General features: G+C 31.3%; 1 protein-coding gene across 3 annotated transcripts in view; it reads right to left on the bottom strand.

Annotated features, from left to right (window-relative positions):
• The window catches only part of LOC100879238 (uncharacterized), an 84,471-nt gene that overhangs the window by 29,759 nt on the left and 30,509 nt on the right, over positions 1-24,203 (bottom strand). For 2 of the 3 annotated variants that reach the window (XR_013037767.1, XM_076530276.1), the window contains exon 2: positions 8,397-8,564. Coding sequence is in view for 2 of the 3 variants with exons in the window: in XM_076530276.1 (XP_076386391.1) it covers positions 8,397-8,564 (168 nt within the window). In the remaining variant the exon portion in view is untranslated. Of the gene's footprint in view, positions 1-8,396; positions 8,565-11,901; positions 12,126-24,203 lie in introns of those variants that run through there. The other variant, XM_003705677.3, reaches the window with a different exon arrangement.

The raw sequence follows: 24,203 nt of genomic DNA, 5'->3' as shown, positions 1-24,203 counted from the left end.
TATACTTGCAAGAAAATCACCCAAAATGTTCCCCTCACATTTTGATAAACATTTTCATTATTAATTTTTTTTTATTTATAAAATTATTATTTGTTATATTTTTCTTTATTAATTTTTTTTTATTTATAAAATTATTATTTGTTATATTTTTCTTTATTAATTATTTGTTATTTATAAAATTATTATTTATTATATAATTGTTATTTATTATGTAATTATTATTTATTATTTTATAATTTATAGGTTATTAAATGCTGAAATTTTAATAACATGACTGTTTGCTGTTGTTAAACAAACTTTTAACCATTCAGCTATTTTTTACTAGCACATTCATAATGAAGAAATAGCAATTGCTGAAATGAAACAGCTAACTGGTTAAGAAAATCGTTCAGGAGTTGATTATACAGAAAGCTGCAGCTCTTCATCGAGCAATTTCAATTGATCATTTCTGAAACTTGTATATCTATAGTGCAGTAATAAGTTTACAATTGACATTACTGGAATATAACAACAAATAATATTATATTTGATTTAGTTCTACTGAATTACTTTCCAATACACCTTGCAAATAATAAGTGTATAAACTGCTTATAGAGAATATATGCTGTAACTTTCTATGAATCTGATATGCAACCGTGTTTACTTAGAAAATGTAAGAAAATTGTTGAATTTGTATCTGTCACAGTAATGTTCATCAATGTATCTGATATTTTGTTATATTTATTATTTGTTACTTAATATTTATTATTTGTGGAATTTAAAGCTCTCTCACTACAAACATCAACTGTGAACTTGTGACATTGCACGATAAAAAATATGTAAATTTACAAGATAATTAAATGTTAACTTATAGAAATAATTGTGTAACAAAAAAGTAATCAATATTGGTTTGAACTAGCTGTAACATCCCTGAAGAATTTGCAAACTTTTATCCCGGTGTCATTTCTTCAATTATCGACTGTATTTCTCTCTTACCAACCGCGACATTAGACAAATCAAGTATCATAAGAATTCAGTAAACTGTCGGTAATAAATGTATAGTTCTATATGGAAAATTCCGTAATGCTATGTGCCTACGTGCCGCGATGCTCGCCCCGAATTTCCTAGTATTCTCGCGTTATCTTAGAGAAGGATAGGAATACATTTTACAATTAAGACATTATTAATTATTAAAACCTATTAAGTGAACAAACCAGTCCATACATATCGAGCCTACTGATATTATATTATTCGAAATCAAAGTCAAATGTTAGTTTATTGCAATATATATTGTAAATTATAATATTATTCAATGGAATGTTCTAGAAGCATCGTATGCTTATACATTTAGCTCCGATTCGTATAGAAGTCATGCGCAATATAGAAAATGCAATTTTCATTAAAACACTATTAAATTACTACTTTTATATCAGGAACATAAACTATTATGTAGAGTGCGATATTAATAATGTAATTAATCGTTCGTTTTCATAAATAATGTCTAATTACAAATTTATATGAAAATTATATATTTCGACGTTATGGGAGTTTTCTAAGAAATTGCCAGGCTGGCGAGTATAAAAAGCCGAGCGAAACTCGCCTAAATCGCAGAACAGTTTTCGAAGTCGAGCCAGCTAGAAGTCTACAGATAAGTATAACCGGAACAGTTTTCGCTGTGAAGAGCCGCAACGATTCTTAATACTTGACTGGTAAAGCGGGTATACGCCATTTGGATACTTGATCGTGGGTCGTTCTAGTAGCCAGCGAACAGCAGGCTCCCCATTCAAACGGTTTCGTATCTGAAACTCCTTTAGGAGAGTGCTATACTTAGCGCCAAGAAAGGCTAAAATATCGAAACGATAGCTCTCAGCTACTCAAATTTGATTTTTCGCCGGATTGCTAACGCGCCGTCAGATTCTCGGAGTTCGCTCTGGGTAGTTTCGTAGCCAGATAACGCAGGCTCTCCATTTGAGCGGCTTGGTCTCTGAAGCCCGTATCTTTTGAGTGGCAATTCAGCAATCACGATTTTATAATTAGAATCAATTGATTTGCTACCCTGTCAGACTTATACCGTTCACCCTTTTCCTGTATCGTTGGGTCGTTCTAGTAGCCAGTGAACAACAGGCTCCCCAATTAAGCGATCTGGTTTTGGCTGTCAGTGTTCGTTTTGACAAAAAGGGCCATGGACAATTAGTTGTCGAGACAAGTTAAAAGAGTAACTGTTCCGGGGAAATAATTCATTTAGATTAAAACAAATTTTGAACTTGAATTAGTAAAAGAATATTGTTCTGTCATCAACGTAATCTCAGTAGTCGACTACACTGCGTTAGATAATATATAAAATCGTTAATCTGTCTAACTTTGCGAAAGCGTATCTAGATACACTTAGAAAATCACACTTAGGTCGGATTCCTCGCTGCGGTAGACTATCACGTGCTAAGATTATTACAAGAGAATTCATTATATAAATTACAAACGTATTAATCAAGATAAATTTTGTCATTGCGATAGCGTTCGAAACGAGAATCAAATCTTATAGAATATCGAATTCAGTTAATTTTATAGAAACGAAGTTAGCTTTATACGAAATCGGACTTAGGTACGATTTAATATAAAGTATTAACTAGCGCGAGTTATTTTGTTAGACTCACAATTATCTATTACGTATTTGTTTAATTTGCCAAGTTCTATTATTTCTATTATTAATATTATATCAAAATCTATTTAGTTTCTTTTGATCAAACCAGTATACTTTTCATATTTTGTTGTTATTTGTTACTTGTTATTTGTTAAATTCATCATCTTCATTGTTTCATTGAATAAACCTTATTGTTGAAAGATATTGACCTGTGGATTTCACTCCTTAACCGCACGCCACACGAATCCCACAATCTTTACATTTAGTTATTTTTCAAAACGAGTCGTTCAGTTGGTAAAAGCCGCTCTTTACCTTACTAGCGCTAGTAACGATCTGAACCTAGGTTCCAGAGTCGTTACATAGCTAAAATAACACTGCCATAGCTTTCCGGGGTCTGATCGACTACCTTACAGTTCTCATGTTGAAAGAAATTTATAACATGATTTATTAAATTGTAAAAGCTCATTATGATTTGAAGAGACAGTTGGGATAGTTCCCTCGTCGAAAAATCGATTGCACGTGGTCGTTAGTATGAATACGACAGAATAGTTCAAATTATTTAGTTGATGAAAAGCAAACTAACACACAAAATTGTACTTTTATTCCGATATGAGACAACGTATACTTCAAAAGAGTATTTTAATCATTTTTGGAGCGTTAACACGTTGACTGGCATATTTAAACGGTTGAAGAAATTAAGTACAATTTTTATTTTTAACAAAACTTTCAAAACATGTTCACAATATTTTTTATATTTATTATTCACAGCCCCAACTCGTATTATCGATCAAAATAATACAAGTAATATCAATCAATTAAGTGAATAAACTTTTAATAATATAAAGTGTTAAATCAAAAATTTCTGTAATATTTATTTTAACGGGTTTCGTTGCTTTATTATTATGTAGAAGTAATAGAGTAGCATTGCAAGCTTCTTAAAAGCAAATTTGAAAAACTGTCTTTTAAAACGTGATATTTTTATTGATATTTTTATTGAACGTAAAATTGTTTATATTTGATATTATCTTTTCTTATTACCATGGAATTTAATAATCCATCTGTTTACAAAGTGATATATACTTCTGTAAAATGTAAACTAAAATCCACGAATAAAAAATTTTAACATTGAAATTCAACATAAGTAGCATAACATAAGTAAAATTTAACATGGGTTCTTTTTGAATATTGTTGATATATGTTCTTTGATTCTTAGTAAAGCGCACAATATTCATTTCAGGAATTTTATTCTTCCGAGTTTAATTAGCCAAGAAAAAATGACGAAATTTGGAGTTTTTGTTATTTTTCAATTACGAACTTCTATCGCGATAATTTATAATTATGAAGTTCTTTTATTGTTAATTATCAAATTTTTTCTATTGAAAAATGGGACTTTGCTGACTATACAATTCGAATCAGAAAACGCTAAAAATATTATTTTAGTTGCTCCTAATTATTTTAAAAAGTTGATCATTTTCTTCATCCTAATAAAGTTAAGCTCGTATGAATAATCTGTTCTCAAAGAGTTCTAAATTTTATGAAATTTTAATTGTATAAAATCAATACATTTAAATTGTATACAATCAATAAATTTAATCAATATTAATTGTTAATTTTTGGAACGTAATTATACGAATTTAGGTATCATCGAATTAAAGAATAAAGTTTTTCATCCACGATAAGTAATATAATATATGAAACGGAACAAAACTGAAAATTAGGTAAGTCTATTGTTGAAATTCTTGATACATAGCACATGGCCGCTTTGAGGATCATACTTCCTCTGACTCTTTGTTTCAACCTTCACCTTTCGGAGGCTAGTAGAAAATAACGGACCTTGTAAGTGTATTATACTATATTAGATACTTTTGTTTTCTTTGCGCAGTATCGACCAGTGTTATTATCAATATCGAGTGATAGATGTCAATTGCTTCTAATATTAACAAAAGGAAATTATATTTTTAGTGATACAAATATACAATCCATAACATACCCAATATATTTTATTAAGGTAATAAATAATAATAACAATAATGGCAGTAATAATAATAATTATAAGGTGAAGTGGGGTAAGTTCGTAAACGGGGCAAGTGTGTATACAGGCTATTTTTATTACAATATGAGCGAAATTTCTCGATTTAGTATGTTTGTTTCCTTGTTTTGTTTTACTATATTCCCTTTTATATTTCAGCTAAGAGTACATGTTTGCAGTATAGAGTACTTGCATAATGCAGTAAAAAGCATTTTATAGCAGATTTGTTAATAATTCTGCTTTTGCCCCATTGCACATGAAATAAAGTTTCAAAGTATTTAACTTCAAGTTACGCTCTTACACCATTTTCGGGGAAAGTGCAGAGTAGTTGACACTTTAAACAATTTCCTATCAAAATCAAAATGTACAAGGAAAATTAAGGTCCTAGTTAATATTAATTAAATAGTACTAATTGTGCGAAGTATTCGATGTCAACCGCGTTAAGTATTTACATAGCAGACTGAAAAGACTTATGTTTACATACCAACTTTACAAAAACCAGTCTGCACTTACCCCACTTCACCTTACCAATAATAATAACAGGAACTTTAAATACATAAATATAGATAACAGGAATAATAAAACTTTAACCCTTTGTACTCGAAAGGTGACTCACACACACTATACAGTTTACACTGTTTCTACCAAGACATGTCAGAAGAAACCTTTCAAGTTTTAATATAAAATTATTCTCTAAGTCGATTCATTTCTCCACAATTAATTTTTTATTTTTCATACAATAGTTGTTAAATTAATTCTGCGATGTTATTTTCTTTCAGCTCATTCTAGATCTAAAAATGTGTATATTGTATACTTATTTCTGCTGCGAGGTGTCTTTTGACATCTTAAGGGTTTCATGACAGTGCCTAATTTTAAACCATTTTACATACAAATATCAACACTATTTTGCAACATCAGATCAATTATAATCGGATTAGAGAATCCCTATTTCAGTTGCAACGGAAAATACAAGAGTTGCGACATAACTTTGGTATTTGTTTATTTTCATCCATGTTGCATTTTAATGTACACCGCCATATTTAAATTTTGTAGATTGATGAATTAAGCTAGAATTTACAACCTGATTAAATAATCTTTAATAAAATCACATCAATGTATCAATTTATCCTCAAATTCCTGCAAATTATCTACATTTCCTCAAATTATCTACATTTCACTGATAATTTGAAATACCAACAGTTTTGGCAATTATTTGCATTCAAACGAAAAGGTGTTAAAAGACACCTTTAATCTAACCTAAGTATGCACAAAAACCTGGTAGAAATTGTGTTAACAGAACAATTTGAATTAAAATTAAACTTTAACTAATATAAATTAGTTACAACTTTTTAACTAAATCTACAGGGTGTTACCTGTAACGCTACTCACGATTTTTCTCCCACTTGCAGCCATCTTACGAAAAAAAGTTTAGAATAAAATTTGCAGAGTATGAAGTGCACAATAGATATTAGTAAAGCAAATTTTGAAAACAGTTTGTTCTCTTGGCAAAGTCAAGGTTACCTTGGGTTTTTTAAATAGGAACATACATTTTTTATATTCATAGCTTTAGAGGACATCGAGGCGAATTCGAAACATATATTGCATTATATTTTTATTAACATATTACTCGATTTACAGAAGTGGAAATGTGAAGTAAAAGACTGGAATATTATGTGATGGAAGGCGGCATGTGTTACATTTTGAACATGTAATTAAATAAAGTGTATTTTTCTTATATTCTAGTCGCGTGTTTACATTCAGTGATCTCTTTGGAACCAAATAATGGTTACCCTACCAAAGTCAAAAGCTACTTTACATTTTTGCACTTCTGTAAATCGAGTAATATGTTAATAAAAATATAATGTAATATATGTTTCGAATTCGTCTCGATGTCCTCTAAAGCTATGAATAAAAAAAAATGTATGTTCCTATCTAAGAAACCCAAGGTGACCTTGACTTTGCCAAGAGAACAAACTGTTTTCAAAATTTGCTTTACTAATATCTATTGTGCACTTCATACCCTGCAAATTTTATTCTAAACTTTTTTTCGTAAGGTGGCTGCAAGTGGGAAAAAAATCGTGAGTAGCGTTACAGGTAACACCCTGTATAGTTTTAACACAGCGAAGCAGATAACATGGCGACGAATAGAAAAATAACAGCTTCAAAAGAATTCGTCGAATTTTTCTAATTAGAAAGTTTTACAGCTGCTACCTGTCAACAGTAAAAATACCTTTGACTGCAAAGGATAATTAGCACGCCCCACAGTAATACTAAATTTGATGAAAACGTAATTTAATTAAGAAAATATGTTGCTTTCAGCTGAAGAAATGTTAACTAAATGAGTAGAATATATTCATTAATACTTTTTAGTTTTATAATTTCATTTTACAAAATTATTTAGAAAATATGGTCTTTTATGTGATATTTTAAAGCATTCCAAAAACAATAAACTGCTAATTATTTTAATGTCATGAATACTTATAAATAATTTAGAATGTGAATTTGGTTGAATTTTATTTTGTACGGGTAATTTATTTGAACTCTAAAGCAATCTATCATGATAATAAGTGATAAATAGTATAATTCCAAAAGTTCTCAAAATATCGCACATTTTCAATGTTACGTAGTTTACCGACTAATCCATAAATCTTTAAAAAATTTCGCTACTTTCATTCCTTACATCACGCACTATAATTACCTTTTCTCGCTAATCATGATTCTATGAACTGTAAATAAGCGTCAAGTTCTTCGAACGTTTTAATATATTCCGTTTGCAAGAAATTTACTTTTCCCGAAATAAAAATCGTTTGAAACTCAGTAATGGGACTTGTAAATTCGTTTTCGCTGACCTGTCTGGTGGAAAGATTTTTTTCATTTACACGTTTGTAGACACTATATTTCAACTTAACTTCTTCCCAGAATTGCCAGAAGTGTTAGCAGGAATTTGCTTGTCATTTGAGTAAATCTTTTAAAAATAATAGTCGCATAATCGCTATTTTTTAATTTACCTCTACCTCATTCGTTATACAACAAATTAGAAATGATATTATTCAACTATATCAGATTTTATTAAATACCTAAAAGTATTTTAAATGGAACAAGCATGTGTTATAAAAATGGTATACTACATTCTCTATAAATAAAATTGTTTTTCAGTGAAACTTTCTCGTGGCATTGAAAGTGTTAAAACGTCACGTCAAAATTATAATAAGAATATTAGCAATTATTCTCTAAATACGATAACTTCAAGTTCTTTTTTAGGTTAACATGTAGTTATGACAGAAAATCCAGCTGTTTGACATCAGAGCAAAATTTCTAAGAATATTTACAAAGTTCTCAGAACTCGTAAATAATTATGTGACGAATTTGCTAACTATTTCTTATATTATTTTTCTTACAGTAAATGTAGGAGCTACATGACAATCGGATGTCGCGGGCTTATTTATTTGTTTTAATGTGAAAAATTGGGAAAAGCAAGCAGACTGTTGTGTTGCAGAAATGAATAGAAACATTGTTCCTGAAGGATCTGGTCATTGAGTGTGGAAGGCGAGGATGTCTGGTAAGAGGACTAAATTTGACCCCCTGGCACTTAACCCAGAATCGTTGGAGAGTGAGTACGAAAATTTTTATAACATGTAGAAGAAAGATCTATTCTATGAGGTGCAATATTTTCATAGGAACGGAATAATTTCAATTAGGCATCCTGTGTATAATAAAAATATTGTGCATTATTAGTTTAATGTTTCTTACCTTGCCACAGAAATAATATTCCGGTGGTTCCTTATCAACTAATGCCAGCACCGCTTCACTTTCAGCTAAGGGACTTCCAGGTTGACTGCTCGCTATCCTGGCTCCTTTCTCTTGGTAATAAGTTTTGTGGAAGACCTTTACCGAAGGCACTGGCAGTGCTGTGATCATCTTACAAAGAAAGCAAACAAAAATTCGTTAGTCATAGAAATATGATTATTTATAATAAAAATTAACATACTAATCCTTAACAAGCCTTATTATATTGAATCTTATTCACAAAAAAGATTATGGCGTTAATATAATAAACCTAGTCCATGTAATGACAAACTTTAATTTAGATTTTAATGGTTTACAATTTAATGAATTTGGGATTTTTAATGAAATGTGGGGGTAAAATAGTTTTACTTTATTTTCTTTGAGATTGATCGAGAATAATTCATGTGAATTAACATCATGTCTATTGTTTGTATTCATGATACAGTTACAATGATACCCTCGTTCTACTTCTAAAATAAAAAAATTTTTAGTACGATACTGCAATTCATGAAGATTTAGAAAAGTCAACATTCTTAATTTTTAAAAGATATTTGCGTTCGCGCTGGATTGAAGGATTCTTATGAAAATCTTCTTGATGTACGGTTACAGAAGAATTTGTAACTGTTTTAAGTATAAATATTGCAGTGTAAATAGATAATTTAAATATCTGTTATTCGAAAGACACACGTAGACCGCATTTTATGTCGCGTCGTAAGATTATCGGAAATACTTGCTACGATTCCCTCCTTCTTTCCAAAACTATCCTCCAAAAAATAACATCGAAGTTGGGTGCAAGTGCTAAGTTATGTATCGACGTAATGTAAACACTCAATAGCAATGTTCATTAACTATTTTTCGTTTATTCTTCCTATCGTTCTGTATCTCTCCCTTTAATATTTTGTTCTCGAATCGAATACAATGTTAATAACAGAGTTCAGTTACTACAAGATTAATCGAGAAAGATTCATGTGAATTAACAACATGTATGTTTACAAAAGTCCTAATTTCTTCCTAATTTACTAATATGCTGTTATTTAACATTCACGAGCAGGCACGCGATTTTAAGCTATATCTCATCACGCTTTAAACATCAAATAATGTGTTAGGGAAGCGAATAAGATTTTCGAAATTGAATTCGTGGAGGGAATCAAACTCTCAATCATTCAATGATCATACACATACGCAATGCTTTGTACCACACAACTTCTTTATCGTACATTAAAAGTTCAAAATTAAAAGGTGCGATAGACCGAAGAAGTTTCCGTGTAATATAATTATCTATTAACGTGTCATTGTTAAAATATTCACGGTTCGAATTAGTAATTCACTGATAAATCAAGTGAACAGATTACAAATGTATAATCTGTTATGTATACAATAATTACTGATAATAATTAAGAAACAATACGAGAGTATGAGTATTATTAGGTGTGTAACATATTAATTCAATTATGTAGAGGAAACAAGTTTCATTTACTTGTGTATATGCGATTTATCATGATGCGGGGATGTACCTCTATAGATGGAATCATTTATAAAAATTAGAGATAAAATTATTTTAAATAGTGATACATTGCAAAATCATAATAAACTAGAGTATGTGACAAAATTTATTATGGAATTTTTTTCTTGATAAAGTATCAATTAGTATGACTTAACACTTAACGGTTACACTGGTATATGAAACAACACCAGCTAATTTAGCTTCAATGTTAGTCACTTTATGTTCTGAAAATTTAAATAAATACTTTTTTTGAAATCCCAGAGTTTTTACTATTTTTTCCTCAAACTAATATGTATATCTCAAGAGTGTTCAACTAAGATTTCAGCTCTTTATATCATAATCGATAAAAATGGTGTTTTTTTCTATGAAAATTGTCATTTTTTCAATTTTTTCACGTTTAAGAATTACTTTTTATATTCAATATTTAAATTTACAGAAATCAACTATGAAATATCTTAACCCTTTGTACTATTTTGACCAATCTGACTCATGACGGACTCGTACTTCAACTGCGATTAATCTTACTCCAATTTTGAATACGCTTCAATTTGGAATTCAAATCCAATTATAGCTTGCATAGTCAACGATTACATAATATCAAATTGACATAACATTTCAACTTTCTTTGTCTGTTTTAATGTTATAGCCGTGATCAGTTCTGACTGACACACCTAATAAATAAATCATAGTGCAAGTTAAAATAATTTTCAAATATTATTTATAATATTATTTAAATCAAAATAATAAGTAGCTTCTTGTAAGAAACATTTTTAGTGACTGATTCTTAAACGTTCCAATAACACGTTCATGCTCACTTGAACAGCTCTATCTATACCCGAGAGACGGTAATCTTTAAGAGGGTTGTGAAATCGCTTAAACGTGAAAGAAATCTAGCATGAGGTGATAAGTACCTAAAACATCGGGCCAAAACTGTACGAAGCAATTTTTTATCAATGTGCATCAATGTGCTGAATTCAATATCGAAACGAAGTCATAAAGTAGGATGTGGTGTGCGATTCTGTGCTGACACGTCATCAAAGAGTGCTTTCTAGTAGTTTGATTTATGACTTTGCTTTATCGCGACTGAGCTGCATTTATTGCAGCGAGATTGAACATATTAAAACGTAACATTGTATAGCAGCACATTGAAATAGTACTCGACGATATTTATTATATTTAATGATGGACAGTTACAATTGTATTTGACTACCATTCGCAATTAATGATTACATTGATTTTCAGTCAATGTAGAATCACATGTAGCTGTTACGTTCCGAACAGGAATATTTTTTAAAATTTCCTTTGTAGTTTTGACCGACCGGATGTGTATCGATAATGCATATTGCATTCTGGGAACACCCTGATCGAACGCAGTAACGGTCTTTCAATATTTATTAGATAGACTATCTTTTGGCGACTAAACTAAGATTGTTAATATAACACATTCCTTCCTTGAAATCAACGTGGTCCCGCGGCTAAGATCTTAGATCATTTTATTTCTCCGAACCGCCGAATATAAACGGAAGTCACACTCGTGTGGTCCGATAACGCCAAGCGTTCTGGAATGTTCCTCAAGGGCCCACGACGCAATATAAAATTGTAATAGAAATTATCTTTGTAACACTACAATATTATATAAATTGCCCATAGTATTTCATTATACCGTTATTATAAATACACACACGTCAATCAGTTCTACAATAGTTACAGTACCGCGCGCAATTTGACTTTAATAATTGTAAACCGAAATAGATAATGTTTCATTCTAAATTTTTATAATGTGTACAGATTAACGTTTTATACTGTATTGGTTATATATGTAAAATTATTCAATAGCTAATTAACAATCCATAGCTCAAAAGTAAAGGAAAGAACTATATAGAAAGAGAGAAAGATAAGAGCTGGACAAGGGAGGAACACATGCACCCACCATCACCACCTAATTAACGAATCACGGTCTCTTACGCATTGGCCTCGCAGCCTAATTCGTTAGGCGCATATCAGTGCAACATAAACAATTTCGGACTAGGCCCACTCTGGTCTTCTCCGAGAGGTGCAAGTTGCGACACTCTTCGGTGTATAATCGCGAGGTGCGTGTCGAGGGTCCGTGAAGTGGTTTAGAGACGAGTTTGTTCTTGAATTTGTTAAAGTGCAAAATTCAGACAAAGACTCTATCTTCACGTAAAGCTTTCGCGTTATATAATCACGTTAAATTTTCAATTCAATTCATTATTCTATTTTTCCATTTAATTATATTCAATTCTATTCTTTTTAATTTAAAGTATAATTTTATTTTATAGTTTAATTGAATTTCACAATTGGCCAGCTCAAAATTCTCATTGGTGGAGTGTTTTCATGTGTGTGTGTTCTTCCCAGGAACCAGGCGTAGTTGGCATTTCACGTTTTGCAAGAGGTTGATTAATTCTAAATTCATACAAGTACAGACATTTCGGTGAGTTGTTTCCTTTATTCTTCTAGCTATTATATGAAGTTTTCGGCAAGTAAATCAGTAGTTAATTATTTAACTTTGAGATTTCCCTCACTGGATTATAATTTCATTTTGTATTTGAATAATTGTTTCTCCTTCAAATCTGCGAATTGTGCGTTTCGGATATTTATAATATTTTTGTTCAATTCATTGTAATTCACATTATATCATATACGCTACCATTCTAACCATTTCATATTTTATTATACAATATATAATCTTTTGTATTTTCTAATTATTTTGAATTACATTTCTTTAATTGCCTCCGTCATATCCTCTAAACATTGCGATCTTGTGAAAGGGCCCGTATGGGACTAGCGTATCTCCGGATCCACAAAACATTAAGTCCCGTTAACAATTAATATTGCTAGGGCAAACAAATCTTCGAGGCTTTATACGCGCGCTTCCCGCACGTAACATAGCCATATAAGTAGATATTTGTTCACCAATTGGATCACTGATTAGTTATTTAGTTATCAATAAGATTAGAAATTTATGTCTGGTGACGGGAAAAATCCTATCTAATTAATCTGCTATCGCATCTAGTATCAAGTTTATGACACAGACATGATTGGCGCTTATAAAACAGTATTACTGGAGTCCATCTTAACTTGGTCTTTTGAACCAAAGTCTTTAGACATATCTGAGAAGGTAAAACACTTGCCTAGTCTGTCTTAATTTAACACTAAATCTAATTGCAGATTGGCAACAACTACCACCACTAAAAATATGTATATAAACCTTTGAAAATGTAAAAAAGGGGGAAAATCTTCTCGAGTGTAATAAGCTACCTCTTCAGCTTAGCGCAACCTAACGCAATGTACTCAACTCGTGCGATTAGTATAACCTATCAACCTATTATCTCACATTACAAAATTGGACGCCAATCACCGTGTTGTTTTCAAGAAAAGATGAGAGCAGCACAACACAATTTACTATTAAAATTCAAATATGTTTATAATGTGTAAAACATCTTTGTGCTCCATTAGCTTTAGCAAACATTTTCTTTCGCTGCAATGGTAAATTTACTGTAACCATATAAATTGTCGGATGTTGACTTTGTGAGAAGAATAATACTTGAAGCATTTTGAAGAAAATTCACTTCAAGAGCTTTTAAGACAAAATCGTGGTCACTTTCTAAGACATTACTGTTTTTCTTATACTTATACAGGGTGTCGCTTTCTTCTTACTATACTTTGTTAATGAATTCTGTTCGTAAAAATAAAAAATATGTTGTCAACGTACGTTGAGAGTTGTAAAAATTTTATTAAGAAAAAAACTTATCTACATTTAAGAAGAAAGAAAATATAAAATTGATGCGGTAAATACTGACTTTTGGAATTTAACACTCAAAGATAAAAATTTTAATCTAATATTCTATGTTTCGTTTTTATTGACTTCCGATTAAATATAATAATTTCAAAAAAAAATTTTCTTAACTCTTTATTTGTTATTGTACGTATATAAAGTTACATTGAAAGATGATTTCATCTTATATTCTTAAGAGAATATTTAAATTTAATTTAGCATTAATGATTACACAAATAACATACGTAATTTTGCAACTCCTATACATTTACTTGAGTCTCAGATTTGAATTTTTTTTTATGGAAATATAGTATTATGTGTGTGTATCTACATATTAATTAGTCTTTTAGATATTTGCGATTCTAGGTTTTTTTATTAGTATAAAGCTCCAATTCCCAAAAATATCAAAATACAATTGTGGCGTAGGAGTAACATAATGGAATACTACGTCATTAGTCAGACTTCAATTCCTTGCTGATAAGATTTTTTTTCGTCAATTTTCATCAAACTTCTCTCATTTATCACAATACCATTATTTATTATGATATCACTGTTCTTCACACGAAAAAGTATATATTTAATTTTATATAAGATGTCTGTCGAAATGATTAATAAATATTGTCTGTAATAAACGAATGTAACAAATAATAAATTAAAATATTTGTTATTATCTGTACGTGAAAATAAAAGATAAAAACCATACGTTTCATACATAAAATGAGTACTGGTATCGAAAAAGATATTTTTATTTATAATAAGTTTCATTTTCTAGTTCTTTTATGAAACAACAGTTAAAGTCTTTGTAAGATATTTCATTTGAAATTCCACATGCGATTTTATAGTAAAATGTAGTGATATGTTACAATAAATTATATTTCATTACATGTGTGAGAATAAGAAGCAGTTAAATCACAGTAGCATTTGATTGATTGATTGATTTTATATGGGCCTCGACCATAGTAGGATATATAAATCAGAAAAGTTTGATAAATAAAAATTTTCGCCCACAAATAATCAAACCCTCATCGATCCTGATGGGCATGCTATTTCGATACGCTTCCATTATGTTACAAAGGAATTTCATATTTTTTGGTAACAAAACTGCATTTATAGTAACGAAAAACCTACAATCATAAATATACAGAAAAACTGAGTATCTGCTCTTATAATACTATATTTCCACGAAGAGAACATTGAAATCAATACACAATGTTGGAGTCAACAGGATTCCAAGATCTCGTATTTTACTCATGAGCAATATTTTGAATAGGGAGCCATGACGTGTTCGTCTGAATCATTAGACATACAGCAGATCTTCATGAAGTAAACGAATACGTTATCCTACACAAACGTATTAAGTATAAAAGATACGTAGTTACGTAGCTCAGTCAGTGAATAAGTTATACTTCCCTTCTAAAACAAATACCTTTTCTATTACCAGTTTGAACAGCCTCCTCAACGTAGTCATTGTGTAAACACTTGTCGTAACGAGGAAGTAATTTACGAATCCTAGTTTTAAAAGCTAGCGTCTGATTTTCTGTAATTATTTTAAAATACGTTTAATACATTAGTTAATACATTCTTTTGAGAACACATTCCTTGCAAATACTTTGTATTGTTTATTTAATGACTGCCGACTTAGAACATTATGTCTTGAAATATGAAGATTTTCGATAAATTGTACTCTGGTTATAATTGTTTGCTGAAAGATAGCAGTGTGCATCTCACAAGGAAACATATCGAACCGCGACACATTGATTTTAATGAAACTTATGTGAATGGTAATTCTCAAGAAAATATTTGACACGTATTTTTTTTATCGGCCATCGTTCACATTGAAGGGGTGAAAATAGTTCTCGAAGTTGGGGGTTGGAATCATAATGAAAATGCTGATTGCCTCTTTTCACAGGAGGTGATTTTAAATGATATATCTAATAAACATTGCAACAAACAACAAATTCCAAAAACACCTATCCTCCATTTTTGTCCATAGTTTACGTACACGAAGTTGCAAAAAAATAGATCAACATTTAGTGCAAAAATTTAAACAAAAATTATAAATTTTCAAAATATTATTTAAACAAATAAAGTTTATTGAAATTATTTACGCAAAAAATTTCCTACTTAAAGACGAACAATTTACAAAAAAAACAATCCAACTATCTTCTTTAATTCTGGAGTTATTCCCAAAAATATGATTCCAACCTCCAACTTCGAGGGCTATTTTCACCCCTTCAACATGAACGATGGCCGATAAGAAAAATACGTGTCATATATTTTCTTGAGAACTATCTTTCACATACGTTTCATTAAAATCGGTGTGTCGCGGTTCGATATGTTTCCTTGTCCGACTCGGATGCATCTTTTATACGATACGCTATATTTAACATATGGTTATACACGACAGATTGACGTAACTGAGTTGAAACTTACTACGCGTTAACGTTTTATGCGTGTAGCTAGCAACGACTGCTTACGTGCCTTTTTTAGAACGGAAGTTGTCGGAAAGAGGTACTTTATTTATATTTGTTCATCCTTTTTATATTTGTTCAAATCCACATTTGAAGTATCAAGTGAAATACTAGTTCTCCACATTCTATATCTTTAGGGAATCAACAAATTTTGTAAGGGCCTTTTATATATTCGCATTCCGCACATATTGCCATTCTAGCTTTCCTTAATACTTTTTTTATATCCAGTTCTTTTCTAACTCGTTGACTATCACGCTGAAGAAGTTCACAATTATATCAGATAGTATTTTCGTTTATAACAAATCTTGCCAAATATTTTCACAATATTTTGTGATATTTATCATTCATAGTTTCAAATAGTCAATACTATATTTAATTGTCATGTTTGACAAAATTATTGTCGATGACTAAAGCTGAAATAAACACATTGCATTTTTCTAATACGTATACCATGATTTTGTGCCAAAACGAAATTAATATCAAACCCCTTTGTTTTTTGAATTATTAAGTTTTTGATTTGGCGTCTTCGCAGAACTTATCATGGCTTCATTCCGTGTTGTTCAAGCAACATCCAGTAACTATAGAATTGAGCTGATTGAGAAAACAAGGGAAGCCCCTAGTTGCCATGAGTTGACGATAAAACAGCAATAACGCGATCTCCCCTACGGGTTGGTTATTCGATCTCAAAGATAGGTTTCAAGCTGTCCTTGGCTTTAATTTCTCGATCGCTGCTTTTTCTGTCGCGTTTATAGAGTAAAGAAACGGCGTGTGAGGTGTTTACAGTATAGTGACGAGTTATTGTTCGTTTACACGTATTTCCCTTGTCCTTACGTGATTTTTTAAGAACCGAAGATCACTGGATTTTCTGTTACTCTTGATCGATAAATAAATGCTGTTAAACGAGTTAAACGCTGGTTTTTAAACGATGATTAATGCTGGTGGAACATTATATTTGCCTTACAAGTAATAATTAAGTGCGTTCTTGAAACAGCTTTAAATACATTTTTGTCGCAGCATTGTCAAATCTTTTTATGCTGATGTTACGGTAATTATGGAGAATAGAATACAAACCATTTTTAGAAAAACAACTTTAGAAAACGAAATTCGCTCTGTCTGGTACTCTGAACTGACAATGAGAAATATGCCGATCGCAATCGATTAATATAGTGAAGCAAAAGTGTCAAGTTAAACAAATACATGCACCGTATGTCGGAAAAGTAACGGAACTTTTTAAATTTAAGAAAAACTAGCGCCATCTATTAAAACAATATCTTATCTGAAAATAGTATACCTTCCCTACAAAACTCAATAATCATTATTGGAATCGAGCAACGAATTGTAAAATAGTGTTTAGTGCGACAGAACCTTTCGTCACCGTGTCACAAGATCACGGGTAGGCGCAACAAATTGCTCGCGTTGAGTATTGCGAGGATCTTATCAAAACAGTAAGGCGAAACTGTACATTACTGGAATCAATTGCAACTAGTGACGAGACTTGGTGCTTCAAGTATGAACCTCAAACAAAGCACCAAAGTGCTACGTGGAAATTTCCAAGCTCTCTAAAATCAAAAAATTTGCGATTCCAGAAGTCCCTGGGGAAGACAATGTTAATTTGCTTTTACAAGTCTAAAGGAATTATACTTCGGGAATTCATTCCACAGGGACAAAATGTTAAAGGCGAATATTATCTGGGTGTTATGGAACATTTGTGGAAGAGGATCGTTCGTGTGAGACTCGAATATCGAGTGCCGGAAAGTTAGTCTCTGTTGCATGAGAACGCACCATGTCACAAAACTGTCGTTCGTGAATTTTTAGTGAAAAAACAAGTCTGTGTGCTCAAACATCCTCCAAATTCGCCTGACTTATCTCCATGTGATTACTTCCTTTTTCCAAAACTGAAATTAACTATAAAAGGAACGTTTTATGACACTGTTACACAAGTCTAAGCAGCTGTGACTAAGGGTGTTTGAAGCGATTCCGCAAAACGACATAAAAAAATCTATGTTAACGTTGTGTAAGCGTGCCTAGTGGTGTATTGATGCGAAAAAAATGTATCTTGAATAAAAACAATTAATTTTGGCAAAATGACTAACTCTTTTCTTTTTATTTAAAGAGTTCCGTTATTTTTTCGATATCTGTGTACAATTTAGAAAAATTTATTCTTTCTTTTTAACGTGAGTTGGTTGAGCTTTGACAGAATATAAAGTACTATATAATTTATTCATTTATTGTGAAACAATCGAAAATTTCTTATCAATAATAATCATGTTCATAATTAATGTTCATAACTTAATTGTTGTAATGGTATAATTGTAAGTTGAAATGTTATGTAAGCATTTCTGATATGTCAGATGTTAAATGAACAAGGTAACAGATGATGAAATCGGAATACCGGATTCTTACATGAAAATAGCTTTTGGTCTTTAACCTCTGATTCATATGCACATGCAAATAAAAACTGTTACGAAAAATGCGTTGCTCATATAATAAATATAAATATTTAAGGAATATTTCAGGAAGTAAATTTTCTTAGAGATACAACGTTTAAACCCTTAATCTACGATTTTCTTTAGGGTTGCGTCAGTCAGAGTTAACTAATATGATTTATTTTTGTTATATTTGAACTATGGTGTGCGTCACGAATAAGTCTTGAGTCCATAAGCCAACGGGTTTTTGCAAATAAGATTTTTGCAAGTCATATAACATATCTTTCGTCATATAAGCGTGTTCCACTTAAGTTGAATATTCAAATTTTTTTAAATCGGCAAGAGCAGTTAGCCTTTAAATCGCCATTTTCTGTATTAAAAAAAAAATAAAACCTAAATAATTTTAGCAAAAAGATAACAATAACTTTGAATCTACATTTGCAGTAAACTTAGGGTAAATTTTTTTATTGCTAAATGTACGTTCGAAAATCATGCAAGCTTTTATTTCTGTGTACATTCAAACGAAAATAATTTAGATGTTCGATTGAAGTGGATCTCTCTATGAGAGGATTGAAAGGATACGAAAGGATTTTTATTCGTCTTTGGTTCTAATTATAGCGTTATTTAAATCAAGTGGCGCATTTGCAAATTAATATTAGACACAAACTTTTTTTCAGGTTATTTTAATATAAAGTCCATCTTGTGGCATTATTACAGAATGTAGTACAGGATGTGTTGTAACATGTGGGATCCACTATAAGAATGGACAGGCGACACAGAAATAATGAAAAAAGTTTTTATAAATATGTCCGACTTGACCTTGTTTCAGAGTTATCACTTCTGTGACAGCTTATCTTCATAGAAAGGTATTCGAAGCGATCACGTATGGTTCATGTGCAACTTTTCAGGCGTCTCATCAACGAATCTCGTAGTTTTTCAAAAATTTTAGATCTGCATCGAATTTGTTGACAGCCTTGTACACGCACTCAAAGTTCTCTATTGTCTATTAACAATAAGTATCGAATGTGTAATTTCCTTCAAAGAACCTCCAAAACAAAAATCTAATTAGGATTTAATCCTTCACTACTTTTTCAAGTAAAAAGAAAATTATTGATGTTTTCAATGATAGAAAAAAAGCTTAACCTTTTCAATTAAACAAAAAAACGACGTCACAGAATACTAATAAGAAAATAATGAATAAATATTTCTTTATTAAAAAATGTACATGGTATGTCCTGAAAGTAATGTCAGTGACTTTATTGTGACGCGACTTCACGTCGGACCGCGATTTTTTCGGTTAAAATTGGTAGTACGGGAAGTCAGCTAAACAGATCTCCGCTGCTGAAGGTGCTCCGAGCATCCGGAGAGTGAGGACGAGCGTATCCGTGAGAATTGTTTTGTGTCACTGTACAAGTCAAAATGTAGCGCTCATTAGAACAAAGAATTGCGATCAAGTTTTGCGTGAAACCTTGAAAGACCGCGACGGAAATGGTTGCTATGATCAAGTCAGCTTATAAAAATGATATCCTGTCAGATCAGCAAGTTTTCGGTGGCACAAGGTCTTTTTGAAAGGCCGGGAAGAGGTCGACGACGAGGACCGTGCCGGACGGCCATCCACGACCACCACAGCCGACAATGTGACACGAGTGAGGGAATTGTTGAACTCAGACCGACGGTTAAGTGTTCGTTTAATGGCCGATATGCTAAATATTCCAAAAACTCAAGTGTATGGCATCGTCACGAACCATATCGGTAAACAACTGGACGTTGCACCACGCTCCGGCCCATACCGCCTTTATTGTCTCCGACTACTTGGTTAAAGCAGGGGTGCCAATGATTCCCCGGCCCCCGTACAGCCCGGTCATAGCTCCCCCCGACCTTTTTTTGTTTTCACGAGTCAAAACACCCATGAAAGGCAAGATTTTCGGGACAGTAGACGGAATCAAAAGAGCTTGTACGGCGGCATTGAAGGAAATTCCGGAGGAGGCCTACAGCAATGCATTCGAGAGCTGGAAGATTGTATTGACGCAGAAGGAGCCGATGTATTGACGCAGAAGGAGCCTATTTTGAAGATTTTTAATCATTTGTAATGAGCAGTTCAATAAATGATTTTTAATCGACTTACTGACATTACTTTCAGGACATACCATGTATTAAAAGAAAAAGGATGTATATTGATAATATTGTAAATTTACAATATTTTCGAATGTGCAGCAAAAATAATTAAAGGAAACTGAAAATATTTTGGATGATTTCAGTGATTATAATCGATAATTATAATTGATGCAAATTCATTTGCGATTTATTTACCTTTGACAAAACATAAGAATTTTGCCGTATAGTTTTTATTGGAATATGAAGGGTTAGATACAACGAATAGATCAGTTAATAGGTGTTATATAGAATATCCATTTATGAGGAAATTTTTTGTTTAAGCAGTATGTATCTACTCGACTGAACGTGAGTAATATACGACGAAGGATGAACCACATACGACGTATAATATCAAATGAAACTTTTCGTAAGAATTGGTCCAACTGATTTCGTAAAGTATTTCAGTGAAATTAACTTGTCAACCTTTGATTATATCATCACCTGGAATTGCAGATAATATATTAAGACTGTTGGTTATATTGTAAATGAAAAGTTGCAAAAGATTTTCTTTTGGCGTCCTCACATGAGGACATACTTAATAAATTCTTTGTGTGCCTAAATTCGCTTGTCATCTTTTTTGTACACTGTCCTCAAATTATCACAACCTAACCTAACCATAAATTCTATCCCTATCTAATATCTCGGAGATATTTTATACAACTGAAAAATCATAATTTAATTCAAAGAAGTGTTTAGCAGAGCCAGAATTCTTTTTCCAGGAATAAATAATTCGTGATCGAAGTTAGTGTAATAATACACGTGTAAATTTATGACTTCTCCTATGAATGTCGAACTTCGCGAATAAAATAATGTATAAAAAATATTGATCCGTAATAGTCATCCGTAGCAACCATGTACAGAAAAGATATCTTGAGGAAAAATTATCCTCTTTAATTACCTGCACGCGTTAAATATGGCACGGATGAAGCTGATATTCTTGTAAAACTCTCTGTAGCATCGTATATCCAATATTCACCTCCGCTAATGTTCCTTCGACGTTGACACTATCGGTTAGTACAGCGTGATCTAAAGTTTATTCTTCGCGAATAATAACCTTGTACTTACTACTTGGTATCCATTGTCATAACAACTTACTACTTGGCAACCCTTGTCTGATACTCGCGTTTTGACAGAATCTGTATTTCGTTAACATTTATTCAATCTTTTTAACATCTCTTAACATTTTTCAATCGTATGATAGAAAAATGTTTCGCATACAAACGTTACGGCTAAGTCAGTGATATGAGCAAGTATGAATAACATTTATTGATACGAATAACTGTTCAATCTTATTCATTTGAATAGTGGAGTATTGAAACATATAAGTAGAACTAACTCTGAAACAAGGTCAAATCAGACCTATATTTATGAGAACTTTGTTCATTGTATTTGTGTTCTTTGTTCACTTCTGAAACCACATGTTATGAAACACTCAGTACATCAGGTTATTCTATAAGTAATTCGAATTTTCTGAAAAATAAGTTTAATAATGAAATATAAATATAGTTTAATAATGAAAAAGAAATATCTAAATAATATTAGAAAGAATATTTATTACCGTAGAGTTGTTATAAACGTTTAAAACGAAAGTAATAAAAAATGTAGATATTCAGAATTTTGTGTTATATAAGTAAAATGCTGCACTTAGCGCATTAATAAATAAAATATACAATAATTTTAATAAAACGGTTTCATGTGTACAAATTATTAATGTAAATCTATCCTACGAACAATCAAAGACGTATGAAGCTAAAAACTTTCTTAAAAATGGACCTAATGGCGATTTAATGTTTTACGAAAGTTCACTGTCTTCTAAAACGTATTAGAACGATTTACACTTAATACCGAATAAATCACTGAACTTTCACGTAATTCGAACTTGTATTCAACTCACTTGACATTAATTGTGTTTCGACGATTGACGTCAACTTTACATTTTATAAAGTCGCATTGAAGAATGCTTAATGGTGTTCAACGGTTTGCACAATCTTGATGATCAATCGATGGTTCGTTTCCGTGAAATTAAGCGTCCATTGTAGTCTATCCATTAGGACGTTTGTTTTGTTCGATATATGGCATATGACGTCATCTTGTTGAAATCAAATGTAGAGTCGTCCCACGTTCAAATCACACAATTTGGTCCAAAGAAGTGGCTATTATGTCGCGATAACGACGAGGACGTTGATTTTGTACACGAAAAAATTTACGAAATGGTTGGAGGGAATTCGAATTTTTATAATAAATATTAATAATTAATACACGTTGCTGCGTTGTGTAGCACTTCATCATTGCTTATATTTTCTGATAACATCAGTGAAAAACAAACGAAGATATATCGGATCGTTTCGCAAAATTATTTATTGAAATATATGATGTTTATACAATATCAATATTATTGGCACCACGTAGTGGAAGAAAAATTATTTTACACATTTTAAATACTATAAAATGTTTTGTAGTTTGTTAATTATTAATGCTACATTTAGACAGACTTTTGTAATAATAATAGTAATATTCTTCTTAACAATAATTCACCGTGCTCTCAGTGTTACATGTACCGATATGTATTTTGCTTTTATGAAAAAGTAAAATATTTTTCCGTAAGTTAACTTTCTATGATCGCGTAGTGAAAAAATGCTGCCCTCACAGGCTTCACACCTTCGCCAGTTGGCGCCAATATTTAAATTTAGATTGCTATATTCTAACAACTATACTAAACAATTTTCGTTTTTCTGTATTACTTTGTTTAATATACAGATTTTAACGAAGACAGATGTACTGTCAAGTTTTCTATTATTTCGATTCAAATTTCCTTGGATAATTTTATTATCATTTGTGTCGTATTATAAAAAGTTAGAATGTTAATCTTTTATAACATTTAGTAAACATATTGTCATATGAAGCGTACTGAACGGATTTTTAATTTTCACTTGATTGATATTATTGAAGATCTAGAGGTTGCAATTACAGTCGATTTTCTGACGAGTGGTAAAGAGGTGTGCAGTACGGGAAATTCCATTTCTGAGCCTCAATAGTAATAACGAATGAAACTACTGAAAAAAACGATTAACACAATTTTGTAGAGCAGAAAGAGCTCTATCGAATGAATATTATAACCCCTTGCAAATTGCAAAATGTCGCAGTAAAAAAAAGAAAATGTCAAAACACTACGAACTTATTCCTCAACCTAATATATATCGTTATCAACGTATTTAGTAATAATTTTGCATGAGTTAAGACAGTTTTCTATGTATGACATAATGTTATAGCCATAAAAGTGAAATTATCATATATGGTCCTAATTCGATGGCCAGAGACTGTACTATAAATCTCCAGTTTCTAGAATTACTAAATTTATAATTATTTTGCAAAAAGGTAACCATGTGCTTTGTAGACACACGCGGTTTAATATTAATGCGG

This window comes from Megachile rotundata, chromosome 3, assembly GCF_050947335.1.
Source record: "Megachile rotundata isolate GNS110a chromosome 3, iyMegRotu1, whole genome shotgun sequence".
NCBI classification, from domain to species: domain Eukaryota; kingdom Metazoa; phylum Arthropoda; class Insecta; order Hymenoptera; family Megachilidae; genus Megachile; species Megachile rotundata.
The sequence above is the reverse complement of the archived record's forward strand: the minus strand, read 5'-3'. Positions and strand labels throughout refer to the sequence as shown.